The 18,398-nt window shown below is 38.8% G+C and overlaps 1 protein-coding gene across 1 annotated transcript in view; it reads left to right on the top strand.

Moving 5' to 3' along the window:
- The window catches only part of KIF6 (kinesin family member 6), a 284,325-nt gene that overhangs the window by 138,577 nt on the left and 127,350 nt on the right, over window positions 1-18,398 (top strand). The window contains exons 11-13 of the mRNA XM_048843480.2: window positions 8,281-8,386; window positions 9,294-9,435; window positions 11,658-11,870. Of these exons, the coding sequence (XP_048699437.2) occupies window positions 8,281-8,386; window positions 9,294-9,435; window positions 11,658-11,870 (461 nt within the window). The remainder of the gene's footprint in view (window positions 1-8,280; window positions 8,387-9,293; window positions 9,436-11,657; window positions 11,871-18,398) is intronic.

The raw sequence follows: 18,398 nt of genomic DNA, 5'->3' as shown, positions 1-18,398 counted from the left end.
GACTTCAGTGATCCTCTCACATGAGAGCTGCAGCTCTCCCAAGGCTACGATTCAGCATCCTCTCCACCATCTGGCTGTGTGTACACTGGGAATCGTGTTGGGTAGCACCTGCTAAAACCCTACTGTAGACAGAGCAATCTGTATTTTAACAAATATTAGCTGGTAGGGGTCTATCCTAGGATTTACCTCCATCAGCTAACTCATGTTAGAACTGCAACTTGCCTGGCCTACACTACAATTTTAACACCACTATTGTTAGATTAACACTAGTGCAGATATACCTACCTGTGCTACAATCACACCTTCATTTGCAGTGTACACATCCCTAAAACTGCTTATTGCGTGACACAATGCTAAATTAGTCATCTACACAATGTTACTAATACCATTGGAAATACAGTTTGGCAACAGTGAGAAATTTATAAAAAAGGCCAAAGTGAAAAGCTAGGACCAGATATTCTTGATACTAAACTGGAAAAAACAAGAACCAGATATAAAAAACAATCCAGAGCCTCTTTATACACCAGGCAGGAGGATTATTTTGTTTATTTTTTGTTTTGTAGTTCACCTTAAAGACAAGTTGTTGTCTCAGTGAAGTATAACCTACTTTTTGTTGTTGCTGCTGCTGTTGTTTTTCGCAGTCTTAAACACTTCATGCCGCATTCCTATGCTTCACTTCATGTATGCTGTCTTGTAACTGGACCAACTTTAAATGAATTTATAAATTGGCCCTAAACTTAATCGCTGCTGAGTGTTTAGAAAGTGATGATTTGAAGGTGGGAGGGGGGGTGGAATTCTTACTAACTTGAGTTTTCTGTTTGTTCATTTTTCTTGGATGATCATTAAGCGAGAGAAACTCTTTCTTGTTTACTGCTGTTTTTCATAAAGAAAAAGGCTATTGTGTGCTACTATTTTTTTCTTCCTCCTCCGGGGAGCTTCTATTGGGGAAAACTATTCTTCCTGAGGCAGCAGAGTTCTGGCAACTGACTTCAGCACACTCTAGCTTCCAACAGTGTGAGCCAGGCCTGCTGCAGTTAGGCCAGAACCCAACAGTCCTGAAGGGAAGACTGCCGTGATTTGAAAATCTCCTTTTGGAGCTGGCCGCAGCTACTAGGTTAGCGGTAACTGGTCGAGTTTTAATAGTTGACAATCCCTTTACTCAACAACAAATGGGGAAAAAATACATAAGGGACACTTCTGGATTTACAGGTGGCTTCACTATAATGTGTCTGCATGGATACCCCTGAAGACCACTTAGAAGCTACAGCTAATGAAGAATGTGGCAGCCTACTTGTTTATTGTATTAATTACAGGGAATCTGTTACCTAAGCTTTAAAGATTGCACTAGCTCCCTATTCGTTTCCAGGTGCAATTCAGTGTGTGTTGATATTGACCCTTAAAACTTAAGAGCTTATGTACACAAGGACTGGAACTGAAATAATGATATTATTTGTATTATCATCAGGCCTAGAAGCTCCAGTCATGGACCAGGTACCTTTTTATCCTGGAGGGTGTAGAAAGAGCCGCAAAGAGCTTACAATATGAGTATAATACAAGAATCAACTGAGAGATACAAAGAGATGGGAAAGTACAAGGGAAAAAATGACAGTATTGGTCAGCAGGACAGGTAGCTGTCTCAGCACACCAGTAGCCTAGCCATTGTCAAGTTTTTTATAGGCCTCATGGCAAAGGAGAGTCCTAAGAAGGGTTTTGAAGGAGGATATTGAGTAGGATTTGCTGATATTTACAGGGAGCTTCTCCCAGGTGTGAGGGGCAGCATGGGAGAAAGCACATAGGTGTGTGTTTGAAAATTTAATAAGTGGACAATAGAGACTGGCATCATGGGTCAATCACAGGCAGGAGTTGACCTTTCAGTACTGAATGAGAATTGATAGGTAGCGGGAGGATAGGCCATGAAAGGCCTTGAAAGTGAAAACCAGTAGCTTACATTTGATACAATAGAGAAAGGGAAGCCAGTGAAGGGATGCAGAGAGTGCCGACATGGTCAAAGAGACAGGCTAGGAATATTATCTTAGTAGCAGCATTCTCAGTGGATATCAGCAAGGCAAGACTGTGTTTGTGAAGACCAGAGAAAAGGATCTTACATGATAAATAACTAAGTCAATTGTAAGTCATGCTTTTAGTTATTTCAGTGCAAATCTGGCTGGACACTCTTATTTCAGAATAAGACTGCCCCATTCCAACAAAACTTATCAGATGACCAAATTATATAAAAATAGGACACTTATTTCAGAATATGAGTGTTCTAAGGGTCCTGTTTTGATATAGCTTGGTCACTTTTTTTACTGACAAATGTTGGAATAGGGCACTTTAATTCTGAAATAAGAGTGTTGACATACCAACTTTCATCGAAATAACTAAGGGTGGAAAGTACAACTAATCTAGGTTTTTTCATTTCATTTGCTGTGTAGACAAGCCCTTATATAAGTTGAGTCACAGTTACCTGAGAGTGTCTTTCCTTATCCTTGCTTTGCCATGGGAGTTGAGAGCAGCTGATATACTTGAGCATCCTAAATTTGAACATCAGGCAGGCTGTGGGCAATGCGTTTTCAGTGGAGGACTCTCCACTCTGGAATTGACTTCCCCTGTTAATATGAGAAGTCCTCAATTCCTTGGCTTTCAGGGGACAGTAGTAGAGAGCCTATCTCTGACCTCAGCTTTTGCTTGAATGGGGATCAGAGTAAGAAATTATTGTTGCTATTATTGTATTAGTCTTTGGGGGTTGATTCTCTTTAATTTTAGTTAATGCAAATCAACTGATTTGGTACATTTTTTTTATCATTGATGGAAAAGTGCCCAGAAATTTGTGATTGGCTCATTTTAAAGAAAGAAAGAAAGAAAGAGAATACGGAAAAAAGCAGGAGTTTCTGACAAATCAGTCTCTTACAAAGATAGGAAACATTAAAGTCCTGTACTCCTCGATGGTATCTTGATAAATACAAGTCAAGTATAGAAGAAAAATCTCATTCTGAATGACTCCTGTGCAGAAGAAGTCAGCAACAATGTTATTCCTGAAAAAAATAATGTTCTGACAGTACCTTTTGCCTGATTTGATCTGTTTTATGTCATATGTTTAAAAGCACAGCCTTTTCCCTGGAGTATTGATGAATTGACCAGGAGAGAGATTGCACAGAGATTGCACAAAGACTAAAGGAGCTGTTGGAGGGGACATAGCAGTGGATCAGACATTGTGAAACAGAACAGCTCAATTGCAAAATGTACTTTTTATTTAAAATGTGTTGCATGCCAAGCAACCTCACTCTGCCTTCAAATATATTCTCAAAGCTCTCTTCCTTTGTCTAGCTTTTCACCACTAATCCTTATTCTGACACTTTCTGTTGTCTGGGGCAGCTTGCAGACACTACCCTGACCTGAGCGAATAAGAAGTTAATAAAAATTAGGCTAACCCAGGTGCTCGGCAGAGGGGCTGTAAAAGTTAGCTGCTCCAGGAACAAGAGGACAGAGACTGCCTGGGAGAAGGCTGGTCTCTGAGCCCGGGGCTGAATTAGAAACCCTGAGCTGAGAAACTTTGTTCTCTTTTATATTCTGATGTTTTATTAACTATAATTAACTGACTGAGATCAACTTTGCCCTGAAAAAAGGGACAGGGGTGACTTTCCTTTTGCTTTCTGTGCTAATTCAGCTCAGTCACCTACCTTATGTGGCAGTGGCCAGCTAGGCTGGATTTGCTGGGGGTTTTCCTGCTTGGATGCTAGGGGATCCTTTCCCTCCTGATGCACCATGGCCCAACTTTGTGTTGGACTGGGCCATTTTATCTATCTGTCTGTCATACTCATAGGGCCTCCATTACCATAACATCTGAGGGCCTCCAAATCTTTTAATGTAGTTATCCTTCACAACCCTGTGAACTAGTACAGTGCTATTATGCCCATTTTAGCCCTGGGCAACTGCGGCACAGCGATTAAGTGACTTGCTCAAGATCACACAAAGTCTGTAGCTAATTCTCAGGCTAGCACACTAGCCACTGGACCATCCTTCCTTGCTGTCTGCCTTTGGCCACTCTTCTAGCCCTAAGGAGCCTTCTTTATGACCAGAGGACAGCTAGTACCAGCCCCCGTCAAGAATGAGCTTTGCAGGACCAAAAAGCAATTCCGGCTCTCCTCCTACTGCAGCAAGGTTTCCCCTCCCACCCATCTACCTCTGTGCTAGGGGAGTAAGTGGTGTTTTGCATTGAGATACCATATGGGTATGTAACTGTCGCTTGTATGTTATGTTAACTAAATGTTGCATTTTCATTTCTGCTTGGGTCAAGCCAGAATCATGTTCACAAGTTCCATGTTGCATCATGGCTTTGCGGACAGACTCTCTTTGGAGGAGGATAAAATTATTTAGCTGTTGGGGCTAGGCCATAGGGAGGGTATATATCTCCTAGAATTGTAGACTTCAGTGTGTAGCTGGAGCCGAGAGATGCTCCAGCAGAGACATATCCAGGTATAGGATGGGCAAGAGAGTATCTTTGACTAGGTGGCCAGACAAGTGGTGGCTCATGGTTGTATTGAGCAGCTACCGCCACTCTTTGTTGCAAAAACCATATTCATTCCCTTCATTCATTTATTTACATTTTTAATGTTTATTAAATAAAGCTGGAGCTGTTGTGCCATAACTTATCCACTGCTTCTGACCCCTCTTTTTGGGGATTACCTTGACAAGAGTTACCTTCCAGCTCTTACCTGACAATTTAAACACATACATGTATATCTTTTTTTTAAAAAAAATTTACTGTACAAAAGTTTATTGGTTTAAGGTCAGTATCCCACTCTCTCTCCTTATTTACTCTTGTCTCTTCTCCTCCCTCCTGTTGTCCTGTGCTCTGTTGTCATTATTTGTGTTATCTTTCTCATTTAAACTGTGAGCGCCTTGGGGGGAAGGAATAGCTTTGTTGTCTCCTCTGTAAAGCCTTAAATCATGGCATTATATAACTAGTATTAGAATGTTTAAATTATTTTTGTGATCCCTTCATTGATAAATCCTTCTGAAAGTTTAGCTCAGTGGACTTAAGATATGTTCAGCAGGAAGAGAAATCTCAGACTGTATCTGCATCGCATCATCAATTTATTTTTACCTTTGTTTAATAATTTAATCCACTGGCAGAACTCCCAGAATGTTCTGATTTCAATCCTTTTTGTCATCAGGCTATATGCTTACCTAAGAAGATTGGTCCTTTAATTCTCTCCTGTTAAAAGGTGTCTGTGCTGTGTGCACAGAAATTAATATTCATGATGTTGTTTGTCTTTAATAGTCAGAATATATATCTGAAAGTTTGTTTTAGTTCTTGTGCTTACTTGTGAGTTTTGAGGGCCTTTTCCATTCTTTTTCCCTCTTGGCCAAAAATTCCCTTTCATTTTTGGTTCAGGAAATTCTTCCTCTTTGGCATAAAGGTCTATATTAAAACACACTGAAGAAGTACTGTTCTTTAGAAGTGGCAAAAAGGCTTAGTTGGTTAACCACTTCTAATCTAGGTTCTGCTACAGCAAATCAGTCCATCTGGCACTAAAATCCACTTTGGCTCTAGTCAATGTGTGGTCTTCAAGCCACAAAAAATGAATTGGGCAGTTGCGGTTTTCAAAATGCTGGAAATCTCAAGTGGGTGACAGGTAATGAAGGAGGGAGAAAATACCAGCTCACATTCATATTTACTACTCACCTAATTTGTAAATAGGAAACTAAATTAGACAGCCAACAGTCTCTTGGGACAAATTCATGTTCTCTCTTCTTCCTTACCTTACTGTTCTCTTTTCTCCTAAAATATTCTTAGTAACTCCCTGCAATGTTAACTTGACAATAGTCTTGTTGCAAGCTTCTAGCTGACAGATGTTTTTGGATTGATTCCCATAACCTAAGTCTCTGCCAACTGAGGCAATCAGGATATAGCTGAAATGCCTATTCTTTTGTTTACAGTTCAAGGTTACTGCCATGTTGTAGTAGCGTTAAATGACCTCACATGGAGGATCTGACCCTGGTGCTTAAAATGAGGAGAAAATAGTTTTAGAATTTTTCTCTTATTAAATGTGGTTAATGTAATGCTCAGTATAGTGCCAGACTTAGTGCTAGATGCTGAATGCCTCTGTTTATCCGTAGACTAGCTATAGCACTGGCCGTGGCAGTACAGACTTCTCCACATTTCCCAGTCATGACACACAGAGGCCACTTGTAGGTGTGAGGGGATAGTTCCCATGCCCGTTTATTCCTTGGCCTATCTGCTGAAATTACCAGCAAGGTTCACACTTGAGGGCTTGGATGCTTATTCAACAAGACTGATAAATGTAGCAATAATAAAAACTGATATTCTGGTCTTTATTACCCAATAATCTCTTCTCTGCTCTGCTTCATCTTGAGAAACAAATACCTGTAATTCCAGGGACACTTTTTTTCTAACTAATTTAAATAGACTTTTTAAATGGCCCAATCCTTTAAGCTCTTTGCACATACAATTCACCCTGACTTCAGTGGGTGTTCTGTGAACTTTCAGGATCCTGCCAACATTTTGGTTTAATGGGATCTAAGAGTGTGCCTTACTGTGTCTCAGCATGTATTTGTTAGCAATAAACTGTTCTTTTTCAGGGCACAAACTCTAATTCCATTAACATGGTTGCTTAATTTTATGGATGAGCAGAGGAATTAGAAAAATTTCAGACATACATGAATTTAGAAGAGAAAGTAGCTCTTTCCTGCATTTTTTGAGGCTCTGTTGGTTATTGGTAATTTGATTCAGGTTGAGAATTAAGCTAACAAGAGAACTCTTCCTGCATTTGTAGAGGTCCATTTGCCAAGCATTTGGTGTCAGTGACCATGTATATAATGAATGATATACACTAAATATTCTGCCCATATATTCTCCTCTGATAATGGAAACAGGAAAGAAAAACCTATCTGAAACTGACCAGGCTTACAGAAGTGTTTTGGGAGCAGTGGCTTTAGAGCATGTTGCCCTCTTTCTGCAGACCCCATAAAAACCCTACTGCTCCCACTCCACAGGGTTGAGGCTTTGCTACTTTTGAGGAGTCAGGAAGAGGTGGACCTAGGTGACAGTAACTGTCTGTGGTATCTTCCTCAATTTCCACGCCCGCCCCACACCCTGCAAACATTCAGGCATTTACTGCTGAAGCTAATGCTGAATCTGTTCCTGCATGTGTTGTGAACCCCCTTTACTCAGAGGGGGCTCTCGATCAGCCACCAGTAGGAAATCATGGCTGCTCTAAAGCTGTGCTCCTGTATGGAGAGAGAGATTCTAGGTCAGTAGTCCAGGCAGAATCACCGGGTGTCCATGCTGAGATCCTCGTGCTCTTCAATCTTCTGAAGATTCCACACAAAAATCCTGTCTACCTTGGGATACACACAGAAATATGGGTCTCAGGCGTTGCCTGATCTATAGGAGTGTGGGTGGGTGGGGGGGAGAGGTGTGTGTAAAGCTCATCTGCTGATGCATGGTTATTATAGAAATTCCAAGAATTGTAACTCACAGAGTTTCATTGTCCATATGCTGGTTTTCCTGCCATAGCTCATAATTTGTCTCTAAAAGAGCAATGGAGTGTTTCTGTATCTCAGATGATTTTTTTAATGGGCCTAGTCCTGCAGTCCTAATGTAGGCAACATACACAGTGACTTCAATGAGTATTTTTCTTGCCTAAAGACTGCAGGCTCAGCCCCCTATCAATAAATGAATAAAATGTTTAATACATTTCAGTAATAGGAAGAGGAATAATGGGTCTTTGGGGTATATAGAGAAGCTGAGATCCAAAAAATGACGTTGCCATACATGATGGTGGGGGCTGAGAATTTTATAATTGCAATCTAAATTATTAAGTGTCATATACTTGCTAGCAAAAATACGGGCACAAAGCATCCAAAGCACTAGTCTTAGAATTATGTCTTTTGAGAAAGCATGGGGAAACTGCTTATGGATAATTTAAATTATGAGAGAAATCAGGAAAACAGAAGATTACTTTTAAACATTTTAGTCCCAGAACTATTTATTAGCATACATAAATCATTATCTGAATCATTTGTGATCCCTCCATGTTAAGCCCAGAGTCTAGCACCAGAAAAAGAAGTTGATTGCTTGTGTTTTCAAGTAGACTCATAGAATGGACCCCAAACCAAGAGTCTACCGGGAAAAGCAGTAATCTGGGCAACTCTGAAACACATTCCTAGCTTGAGTCAATGTTGCCTGTTCTTATGAGATTTTTTATGTTCCCTCAAAGATTATATTTGTTATTTTTGCCTATTATGTCCTTTCAGGCTTAATGAGATCATTAAAACTTTTCTGGAAGATCCTGATCCTGAGAGCATGCTGGATGTTGGAGCTGATATGCGCAAGATCAAGCACTGTTTCAATTACATAAAGGTATATTCTGTACACGTACAAGGAAGTGCAGAGGGCCCTAAGAATGAACAGGAAATATTAGAGGACACAGGGGAGAGAGAACTGAAAAGCAACCATGAAGCTGTGGAGAAGAAGGGAGTGTATACAGGGCCTCAGCAGGTCTGAGAAATGCTTGAAGAACTGGAATGGATTTGAATAATAACCGGAAAATATACAGCAAGAATCTGAAGGAGCTAAAAAGAATGACCAAAGGGTATTAGAGGTGGAGGGAGTGATAGAGAGGACTGAAATTTACAGGAATTGCTGTGCTGAAGTAATCTGTAAATGGATAGAGAGTATATCCAGGTATATATGCAGCTAGTAAGGAGCTTTACATTAGACTAGGGAGAAGTCAGAAAAGAGGGTTTGTGTCACTGAACCAGCTGCATCAACTGTGTTGGTTATATGCTATGCTGGGATATTATGCACACAAGATATATATGGGGTGAGGAGTAGCAAGGGAAGAAATTGAACCTGGGGTATATTTTTGTTTTTGTTTATGCTCTGCTATAAAGGCTTCCGCAATTTTCTAATACAGTAAAGTGTAAAACATTGTCCCTGAATTTGATTTCTAGATGAGGAGGAATTAGTACCCAGTTGATGCTGCTTTTTCCTTACTACAGTGGGAGTTCTTTACCAGAGAGAGATGTGTAGGGCTTAGATATTTTTACTGAGGAAAACTGATCAGTGGAAATTAGGAGATATCTCATAGCTGACTCAGTATTTATTGCTTTGCAGTCTACCAGTGGTGGGATTTTGCTTTTCAGAAATCCTGAAGAGGCTCTCAAATCAGCTAGCATAGGTAAATAGTCACACAGGGATAGGGGGAAATGAATGGGATGAGGAAAGAGTGACAAGGGCCCAGAACTATTTCTATTTTATTTCATAGCAACTGATAAATCGTACAAACATTCCTGACAGAAGTCTGCTCTCACCAGACATCACTGGAGATGAGGATACTAATATCCCAGAGAAGAAAGAGGAGCTAAAGAAGTTGAGAGACCTTCTGCACCAAAGAGATAATGAAATCAATATCCTTTATGAAACAGGATTTATCTGGATTTTAACTAATCTGGCTGCAATCTGAGGTGTGGGTGTGTATGAAATGGGAGATGGTGATCTGCAAAGAATTTCTTCCCTTTCAGACTGATGTATCAATCCATATTCTTAATCTAAGTGTCTCCTACCACTCTTCATCAGAATCCCATTGTTGCACTTGGTCCCTGTTTCTGTAATAAACTGAACCAAAATCCTGGATCCAAATACCCTGGAGTTTTGGGAAATTCTGATCCAGATCCAAAAGTTGTGGTTCAGGCTCATGTTTAGTAAACTCTCTTCCAGCAAACGGAAAAACTGGATCTAGCATAGAAAACTGTGATGCTATATAAAGAACAGATTATTACCTCACAAAGAATAGAATTTCCTGTGTTGTTATTTTTAGCCAAATGAAATGCTGCTTCAGGGACTACTGGACTCTCTTCTTTTAGATTAAATGTAAAATGTGTGCTTTTGACATCCAACTTTAAAATTTAAATTAAAGCTGAGCCTTTATATTGTGTATGTATAACAAAAATTAAACTACTCATATGTGCTGTGTCCATTTTACTGCCTCATGGGAAACATATGAGTAGCTGTAGTTGAGCAAGATGAAGAAAGGGCAGTTATTTTTAGCTGGCTGACAAAACTGCAGGCAGACCACAGCGTCACCATGTCCCTGAGTTTGTGGATGATCTGTGGACAAAACTTGAACAATGGCAGAAAATTGACAAATAGCTTTCAAGTTTATAGAGAGCAGAGATTCTTTAGCATTATTAAAAACAAGATTAACTGCATTCTTTGTGTTCAACAATTATTCACAGATTTGGTATATTAAGTGTGAATGGGTTGTACTTCAGACTGGTAGCTTGCTTTACCCTGATGAAATCAAGTGGTAGGGAAGCCTTTTAGTCTGCTGCATCCATAACAGGAGCCAAGGCGTTTATTTTGAAAGGAACACTGTTTAGTTAATTTGGCTATAAAATTGACATATAACACCTTTTAAAAGTTTCTTATTTTAGCTCAACCTTTGGATCCCTCAGAAGAGAGTCGTCTTGAAATAAATCATTAAGTTGATAGAATATTTGTAATAAAACAACAAAATACACAGTTCATAGAGTCCGATGCACTCGCACCAGATATGCATATGTGGCTTTGTTTATGGAAGTGAAAGGAAGGCATTCATTGCATCCATCAATTTTAATTAGAGCTGTATATGGGGAATTGAAATATTAAAAGTTAAAATCAGAACTAGCATGCAAGTAACTGTAAGTGGATTTTGCAGCCTAAATAAGTTTACAATTTACTTTTAAAAATTAACATCATGATTGGTGCAATAAAACTACTGAGGACTTGGAGGCTCTCCTGCCATAAACTGTAAGAGATGCTCCTTGTCTTTATGCACGCTATGAGAGATATGATAAGAACCAATTTGTAAGACAAATAGTTTTTGCCACCTAATCAACTTGATAATTCTAATTCCTCACACCTTGCCCACATTTTTTCCATGTCGTTATCAGATAAATTAGACACAAAATGAAAAACATACAGAGAGTATCTCATCATCTTTATGTTACCTCTTCGGTTTTGCTAAATGTGTAGTGAATTCCATCAGAAAACCCCTGTATTCCTTCATTTAAAGTGTTTTTATGTCAAAGGTCTTTCTAAAGAATATGTATGTAATTGGCAGGAATTTCTTTAAAACCTTGTTTTGTGTTTTTATAATCCTTTCTATTGTGGTGTGCTTGACAGTCTTCCTATAAAGTTTAAGATTTCTGACTTATACGATTTAAATTTGACTTGGAAAATTTGCAGGGTCTAATTGGTGTTGTAATGTTACCAAACTTAATAAAGGTAATGTCACCCATTTTGAAAGAGTAACTGGAATTCAACATTTCTGGTTTTGTACAGAACCTCACAGTATTTATTGCTTTTATCCAAACATGGATTGGCCATAGCCTTTTATACCACTCACTAATGTCATCTTACTAGTGCTCAGGACAAATTGAATTGGTTATTTGGAAAGATAAATGTGAATACATAGACATAACATATGGGCCTAACCCTGCAATCCATTTTCACATGAATAGGCCTTCCATATGTGACTAGTTCCATTCAGTTCTACAAGACTACATGTATGAGCAAGTGGCCTAAAGAAAGAGTAGATTATTATTTATGGAAAGGAGATCCCAGTTAATTTCCTTAAAATGTTCTGCAGATATTCTAGTAAGTATGTTAAAGAAAGAAAAAAAGAAAACACAGGATGCCCTTTTTCAGCTCAGCACTGGATTTAGTGGTCTTGCAGTCTCGGAGAGTTCCCTTTCTATAAGCTTGGAAGAAGGTCAGAGGCCATCTGCCTGTGTTAATGTGAAAGATACACAAGATTTCAGCTCCTCAGTACATAGAACTGCTTTTCTTCCCAGGCAAACAGGTTAGTGAAATGAATTATATGTGCAAGTGTCCAGTTCTCACATTATAACTTTAAATGTATCATTCTTAGGTGTGGACTAGGACAGGGGAGTTTTACTTTCAGCATCAGAATTCTTGTGCTCATTTGCTTTTGTCCTTCACTTCACAAATATAAATACCTTGATTTCAGGCCACCTCAATGCACAGGTAACTTAATATACTGATAGGACTCAAATGTTGGAAATGAAAATGAATGTGGAGGACTTCATTTGTAATATAATCCAGGAGATGACATCCTTCCTATGGAAGCTCAAACTACTGACTTAACTAAAACAGGATAAACAGTTAATATTGGAAGAAGGTTCATTCAGATATGATTAGTGGCAAGGGCCAGAAAGTAGGTTTCAAATTCTCTCTCATTTAGTCCTTCAAAATAGGAAAGTAATCCTCTCTTCAGGTGAAAAGAACATTAATTAGTTCTGTCTCCAGCTATATAGCACCACACAAGATTAAGAGCTTAACCTTTCAAAGTAAATCTCAGTGTTTCACATTATATAGAACATGCTTATTTTTAATGAACCATTGTAATGATTTTTATCATTACAGTGTTAATGGAATCAAACTTGGACCTCTGTTTAGCAAGTTAATTCAGCAGGGAACTAACTTGAAGCATGTGACTAGTTCCACTGAAGTCTTAACAACCTTGCTGAACTGGGACATTGGTTTATAAGAACAAAAGCAGAATGCTTATATTTTCATATGTTGGAGCTTTCTATGAAAAAGCATTTAAATCACCATGGGGAAGGAGGAGTGTTCAAGAATTCAGCTCTTGCCAAAGGAGATTAGGAAACGGCTGAATTCACAAATACTGTATTTGGTTAACATAGCTTGTACACTAAATACAGCTTAAGCATGTGATAGATAATGTCATTTTCAGGAGAAGGGCAGTTTCTGTCCATCTGCACTTATATAGAGTTCAAACCCTTCCTAGTGAAGCTAATTCAATTATTTCCATACTTTCTTCTGGTGAGGAAGTTTTCCAAAGGACTCTTTGTACACTCACATCTTAAGGTGTTTCCCTTGGCTATAAGCACATAAAAAGGCAATTACTTTAAAAAAAATATTATTGTTTTACTGGAGATAGAAGGATGGCATTTAGTTAGGGCATGTGCGTGTCATGATGGACCAATGTCTTGGGTTTTTTAATTAATAAAAATAAATATAATTGTTGACTCACTTTTTGTGAGCGTCATAGAAGAATGAGTCTTAAGGAGGCAAATGTCTGAGGAGAGGGTAGTGGTTTGGCATAGGGCCTTTGGTACAAGAATATAAATTACACCATCTAAACAGTATTTTCTTCTCCCACAAATGGTTCTGAGCCTGATTCTTTCTTTCCACTCTTCCTCAGACCAAAGACAAACAGCAATCTGGATGTAAAGCATTTTTTTTAATTACAATATTACTATTTTCATAGCGGTTAGAGTATTAGAGGAACAATTGCAAAAGCAAAAATTTAAATTTCCGTGTTCCATTAAGTTTATAACACTACTTTAGAACCAGCAAAATAATGTCAATAATATTGCATGCAACAAAATGGTCAGTGTGAGTTTAGAAAATATCTGTTTTATCCCAGCTTTACATACTGCTATAAATTACCTAAAGAAGAGAAAATATCCCCATTGTTTGCATAGGATGATGAATATTTTATCCTTCTTTCACCTAGAAAATAGTCACCATATTACTTGGGATTTTAAAAAGTTCTTTTTCTGGTTAATGTATCTTCTTTCAACCTATTTCTGTTGAAAAAGCAAAATGAAATGGAATTCATGGCTCACTGGAGAATTTGTGTAGTGCCTAGGCTCTTTAAAATATTCAACCAAGCCAGAGAAAGGTTAGGGATTTTTTTGTTTTGTTTTTTGGTTAAATGTCTGTTTTTGTTTTATTGAAATAATGAGAAAGCCTGCATGTTCAATTCTAATGCTGAAAGGGGCCATACTGTTCTCTTTAACATAGCAATGGTCTTAGTGTTTTTATGTTTCTTGAGTGTGTGTTCCAAATAGTCACCTGGAACTATTCAGTTTTCCAGAAGTCCCCAGATGACTCACTGCATCCTTTAACTGTTTGAGATTCTAACAAAACCAAACCATCCTCTGAAGTGATGTCAAAGCAGTTTTTTAAAAGTACATCATGAGCTGAAACTGCGTCAGAGTTGGAAGCTTTCATAAAAATACCCACGCTATTGTGATGCTTGTTGTGTAAATGATAATTAATGGTTCCTCTAAAGCCGCTTGACTTTGAAAATGAACTGAGGGATTAATGCTGCAGTCATTTTATAGTAGTATGAAGAAATGTGTGTGCACATGTGGATTAAAGATAACTTGTGGAGGAAGATTAGTAAAGAATTATAGGAATGAAGTTAGGTCCAGGGGATCCCTTGGTGTTTAGGCTGTGATATAAGCAAAATACTTAATGTACTATCCCAAAATGTTGAAAACTGCAAGAATCATGTGAATATAGTGTATCTGGACTCCATCATGTGTTAAGAAACAATGGTCATATTGTATCCTGCTGTTACAGTTGTTACACTGCTGTTATGGTTCTATCAGCACTTTCATTTTAAACTTTAAGGTTTCTATTTGCAACAAAAATAATAATTTGGCATAGAAAAATGTATGTCTCAGAAGGGATGGGGTTGTATTATAATGTACCTCATGGCTGATTTCAATAATTGTATTTGAGACATGATCTAAAAAGTTTAATCATGCTGTGATCAGAAAATGAGACTCTTTTAATATAACATTAGTATTAATAATATTTGAATACACAGTGAAGTAATTCTGTTTAAAGACCAGCTTTTTAAAGTTAGGTGTGCATAACTGCATGCATACATTTACCTCCTGCATGCACCCAATTTATTCACAGATTTCCAGTCTACACTCAGTACAGGAATTTGTGTATACACATGGTGAACTAGGTTTCTAAATACAACATCGGGAATTTTTGCATATGCATGGGAATTTGAGTACAATGCAAGTACCTAAATTTGTAAAACTGGCCCTCAATAACCTTAACTAATATAGTGACTGAGTGACTGACATCTTCAATTTTATTTTAATAGAATTTGTGTTAATAGTTTGAATCAGCTGTAATGTAGTTGAATAGAATGGCACTCTTGTGATTTATGGTGTCATCAAAACTCTTATGGAATTATTTCCTTGTGACCCTCACTAATCTTTTTTACAGTATGAAGTACTTAAGGATGTTCTGCCATGAACTGGACCACATGAACTGAACCTGCTAATCTTTTAATGTTGTATTGAAAGATGTCTAGTGCCCTGGAACTGGTTTGGTTTCTTAGGCTGATCCATTTTAATGTCTGGTCTTTAAAGGTTAATGGGAAAAAGCCTCTATGCATTTAATAAGACAAGTTTTCATTACTTTGCTTCATTAGCTATTTTTATTTTGTATTGTAATGAACTGGCTAATGACCAGGTGAGCCACTGCCCTCTCCTAGTTGGTGTCAGAAGTGCTAAATAGTTCCATAGGTCCTTGTAATGGGGCACTCACCTCTGGAGTGCCTCCAAGTAACAGGGTCAAGTATTGTAGTCCTTTTTTCATCTCTAGTGTCCCCTGCAGGCTGCCAGCTGACTTGGCAGGTCTTCCATGGCTGGCCATCCGACTGAGTCACAAAGAACAACTGAACCCCTTGCAGGGTATTAAAGAGTCCAACAAATAAGCAGTCTGTTTCCTCTCCGTAGGGTCTTCAGCACCAGCTTTCTTCCCTTTAAATTCAGACCTTTGTTCTGACTCATAACTAAGGCCTGTCCTCTTCTTGTGATTACACCACTTTACCCATAGCCAGAAGGGGAATCTAGGCCCGCCCACTAATCCGGGTTCCAATCTAGGGACCCTAGGCACAGCAATCACATACTTGTTACTGCAGACTTTGCTGCTTTGCAGGATGTACTAGGACCCTGGGGTGTCCTGTAAGTAGCCTCAAAGACCAGATATACCCAGTCACTGTCCTATACTAATATCAGCCAAAAGAGATTATCCTTTAACTCAGTTGGTGGGGACTTGTGTCGAGATTTTCAAAGCCAACTAGGGGACTTAGCCACACAATTCTCATTGAAATTATTGGGAGTTACATGGCTAAACCCCCAACTTGTTTTTGAAGGTATCAACCATGGGCTCTGGAAGCAGGCAGATCTTGTTCAATCTCTTATGCTTCTGGGAAGTTCCATATAGGTATAGTTAATATCACAGTATCAATCATGAAGTCTTAGAAACCCAAAGTGCTTAAATATGAATGTAGAAGCCTAAATTTAGGCACCCATTTCTGAAAATCTTGACCATCTTGCTGTGGGAGATGGGGGGAGAGAGAGAGAGAGATTGTGGGGAATGTTTTGCTCTATATTTTAGTTTGCACTCTCCCTAAAGTGGTCAGACTTTCTCTCACATGTCCTGCCCAGATAGTAATGTTGGCAGCATTTGGACTTCTACTCTCCTGCTATATACAGCAGTTATAATAATAATATCTTATAGTGGTTTTGTTTTAAGAAGCTTGTGTGTAAATATTGTGCTTCAGAAATGTGCCAGATTGACAGCTCTCAGGAGTTAACAGGGACAGCATGGTTTGTATATTGCCTATACTGCCTTGCCAATATGCCTCAACCGTGACTTGGAGGGTCCACTTAACACAAGCTTATTCCTGAGTATCCATGCTGTTTCGTTCCTTGACCTCTCTACTGAGAATGCCAATGTTGTTTTCTTAAGTGAACTAATCATGGTATTTTGCTTTTACTTTCTTTTGTGTGGATTCTGAAGGTTCCCTTTCTAAGGAGCTTCAGTATTTGGCTCTGTATTAAACTTATATTAAAGGGGACTAAGGAGAATAGACTATGTACAGTATGTTTTTTCAAGTCAGCCCATAGAGATTTCACTGTTGGATTCCCACTTACGTCAGGAAAAGTGGTTTAGCAAAATTCCCCCATATACCACTTTGAAAATGTGCCCAAAGGTTTCATAAGTGGGTGCTGATCAGGATCTGTCTGTGTAGTTGTATACAGTGTACATAAAACCAGCAGGTCTTATATATATTTATAGTTCTGTTATAGGATAAGCCCTCTAATGCTAAAATTAAATAAAATTGTACTAGACTGCCTAGAGATTTTTTTGTTACAGCTTTTTTTTGTTCTTTAAGATTATTTAAGATACAATTTGAGATTTAGGAAGAAAATAAAAAACAAATGGATAACAGATGCTGATCGAAAGGTTGGGGAAAAGAAAACAGCAATTTAAGAACAGGCAGTGGTAGTTTCCAGTGAGGGCCAGAGAGGACTGTCAAGAAGAAAAGGTTCCCTAGGGTCATAAGCAGCACAGAGAAAGCCGGCACCAGGACAAGTGATCCCTGCCAGAGAATATGAGAACAATAAGACTACAAATTACAGTATGGTTGGGTGGATGTCATATGAGCAGAAAGAATGTACCCACATTTATAAGTCAGCCCACCTTCTTCAGAGGGAAGTTATTTGAATTAATTAATGTTTATGAAGTGTTTTGAGATCCTTGGCTGCAAAGATCTATAAAAGTTCAAATTAGGAGTAGTAGTACATTATTTAATTATTCAAGAGTAACAATGCAAAGAGATGTTTGTGCATTCCATGGCAGCAATAAACACCCAATTCCATGTGCTAGTAGCTAGGAGATGGCTCCCTTTCCTGTTGGACTCAGACCTGGATACAGTGATCCTGCCTTATTTTTACCCTCCGGGCTCGATTATTCCAACTCATTATGTCTAGGAATGAAGCTACTCACCCTGAAAAAGCTCCAATGGGTACAGAACATAGTAGCCAACCTACTTAGCAAAACAGGTGGCCATGAGCACACCAGCCGAGTACTTTGCTCCCCTCCAAATACGTAGTCTAATTTAAGCTCTCTGTCCTGGCAGTCAGAGCCCTGGATGGGATTGGTCCTAGCTGTCAAGGAGATTGCCTCTCTCCACCATGAGCATGTCTTCCTATGACAGTTAAGGTCCAATGGAATCATGAAACTATAAAATGACAGGGGAGGCTTATGATCAAAAAAGAAAGAACTTTCATGGGAGCTAGACCTACGCTATGGAACTTACTCCTGCAAGAGTTGATAATTACCATTAACCTCACTACTGTTAGAAGTAAAATGCAAAACTCTTCTCTTTGACTTGCCACATACCCTAAGAGAGTGTATGTCTACATTGCAATAGGGGGTGCAAATGACAACTCCTGTAGATGTACCTAATCCGCACTAGCTGTACTCTAATTAGCTCACTAAACATGGCAATGGGGATGCTGTGGCATAGGCCCCAGCGTGGACTGCACAAGCCTGACACCTCACCCCACCACACAGGCACTTGCTTGTGCAGCCCATGTGATAGCCCGTGCCACAGTTGCTCTCACTTCCACTTTTAGTCATGGATCAAACGCTGGCTAGGAGGCAGGAAGCAAAGAGAAGGATTAAATGGTCAATTTTCATTTTGACAAAAGTTAATAGCAGGGTACCTTAAAGGTCT

This window comes from Caretta caretta, chromosome 3 (genome assembly GCF_965140235.1).
Source record: "Caretta caretta isolate rCarCar2 chromosome 3, rCarCar1.hap1, whole genome shotgun sequence".
Taxonomy (NCBI): Eukaryota; Metazoa; Chordata; order Testudines; family Cheloniidae; genus Caretta; species Caretta caretta.
Note: the sequence above shows the minus strand (reverse complement) of the source record. Positions and strands in the feature narration are given on the sequence as shown.